This window comes from Tarenaya hassleriana, unplaced genomic scaffold (genome assembly GCF_000463585.1).
Source record: "Tarenaya hassleriana unplaced genomic scaffold, ASM46358v1 Cleome9, whole genome shotgun sequence".
Classification (NCBI taxonomy): domain Eukaryota; kingdom Viridiplantae; phylum Streptophyta; class Magnoliopsida; order Brassicales; family Cleomaceae; genus Tarenaya; species Tarenaya hassleriana.
Window position 1 is genome coordinate 4,238 of NW_010971389.1, and position 1,455 is coordinate 5,692.

Here is a 1,455-nt window from a genome sequence, read left to right on the forward strand (position 1 = left end):
ATATATATATATATTGATTGGTTTGTTAACTAACAAGTGCGGCAATACTGTACGGAGAAGCTGTTTGGCCGGTGAAGGCAGACTTCGCTTCGACTGAGTACACAACCTCTGTTCCGTGGAAGGCATCCCAATACGCGTATTTGGACCGATCTTCGCAAGCCGACCGGTTCGCTGCACATAGACCTTGTGCCGGGTCGACCGTGCAACAACTCTCGTTCCTCAACCCTAAATATTTTTATAATAAATATAATTAGATATCAGAAAATAAAATGTATATTATCACTACGGGGGAATCTTATTACATTGATGATTTATTTTTAAATATTCATTTTTTATAATCAAATACCATGGTATTATTTTAATGCGCTTAGATTTGAGATGTAGTCGAATACTATTCTTAATAAACACGTATATTGTTAGAGACACTACAAAAAAAGTGGTCATTTCCAACGGGTAAATCCGTTGGAAATGGCCAAATTTCCGTTGGAAATTAACGTTTCCAACGGATTTATCCATTGGAATTTCGTCGTTAGAAATCGGTTTCCGTTGGAAAACCGTTGGAATTTTCAACGGAATTTCAACGAATTTTTCCGTTAGAATTTTCCAACGGATTTCCAACCGGCATCCGTTGGAATTTTTCAACGGATTTCCAACCGCAATCTGTTGGAATTTTCCAACGGAATTTCTAACCGGTATCCGTTGGAAAATTCCAACGGAATTTCCAACCGATACATGTTGGAATTTTTCAACGAAAAATTCAAAACATATTCTCGATCCCGACCCCGACCCAACCCCAACCCTGACCGCGAACCCGACCGTTGGAATTTTCCAACGGAATTTCCAACCGATATCCGTTGGAATTTTCCAACGGAAATTTCAACCACATTCCGTTGGAAAGAATTTTCCAACGAAAAATTCTAAACATATTCCCGACCCGACCCCGACCCCGACCCCGACCCCGATCCGACCTAACCCGACCCGACACCGACACCAACCCGCCCCGACCAAACCACGATCCTGAAACTCACTTCCCAGTAGGTCACCCATCCTTCCACTGCTCCAGCTCAATCCTCCTTAACCCTAGAGTTCCAATTAGAACTCTTCCAACTCCTCCAAGTTAAACTTCTGATATCATATAACATTAATATATATACATATATAAATATTTATACATATTTATATATTTACATATTTACATATATACATATTCAAATTCATATATATATATTCAAATTAATATATATATATATATATTTGTTATGTATATATATATGGTTAATATATATATATATGCACGTATTCGTATACATATATGTGTATTTATATTCGAATTCATATAAATATATGTCCTTTGGATTGTTATTTTATACCTGCAATTAGCAGGAATATTATTTCGATTTCATGTTTGGATTCTGATGGTTTTCGTTTTGTCATTGAGAACAAAACTTTATCTAT

At 36.7% G+C, this 1,455-nt stretch overlaps 1 protein-coding gene across 1 annotated transcript in view; it reads right to left on the minus strand.

Moving 5' to 3' along the window:
* Window positions 1–8: 8 nt before the first annotated feature.
* LOC104804488 (GDSL esterase/lipase At4g30140-like) overlaps window positions 9–1,455 on the minus strand; it is a 5,164-nt gene continuing 3,717 nt past the window's right edge. Inside the window, exon 7 of the mRNA XM_010528800.2 lies at window positions 9–225. Within this exon, the coding sequence (XP_010527102.2) occupies window positions 26–225 (200 nt within the window). The 3' untranslated portion in view covers window positions 9–25. The remainder of the gene's footprint in view (window positions 226–1,455) is intronic.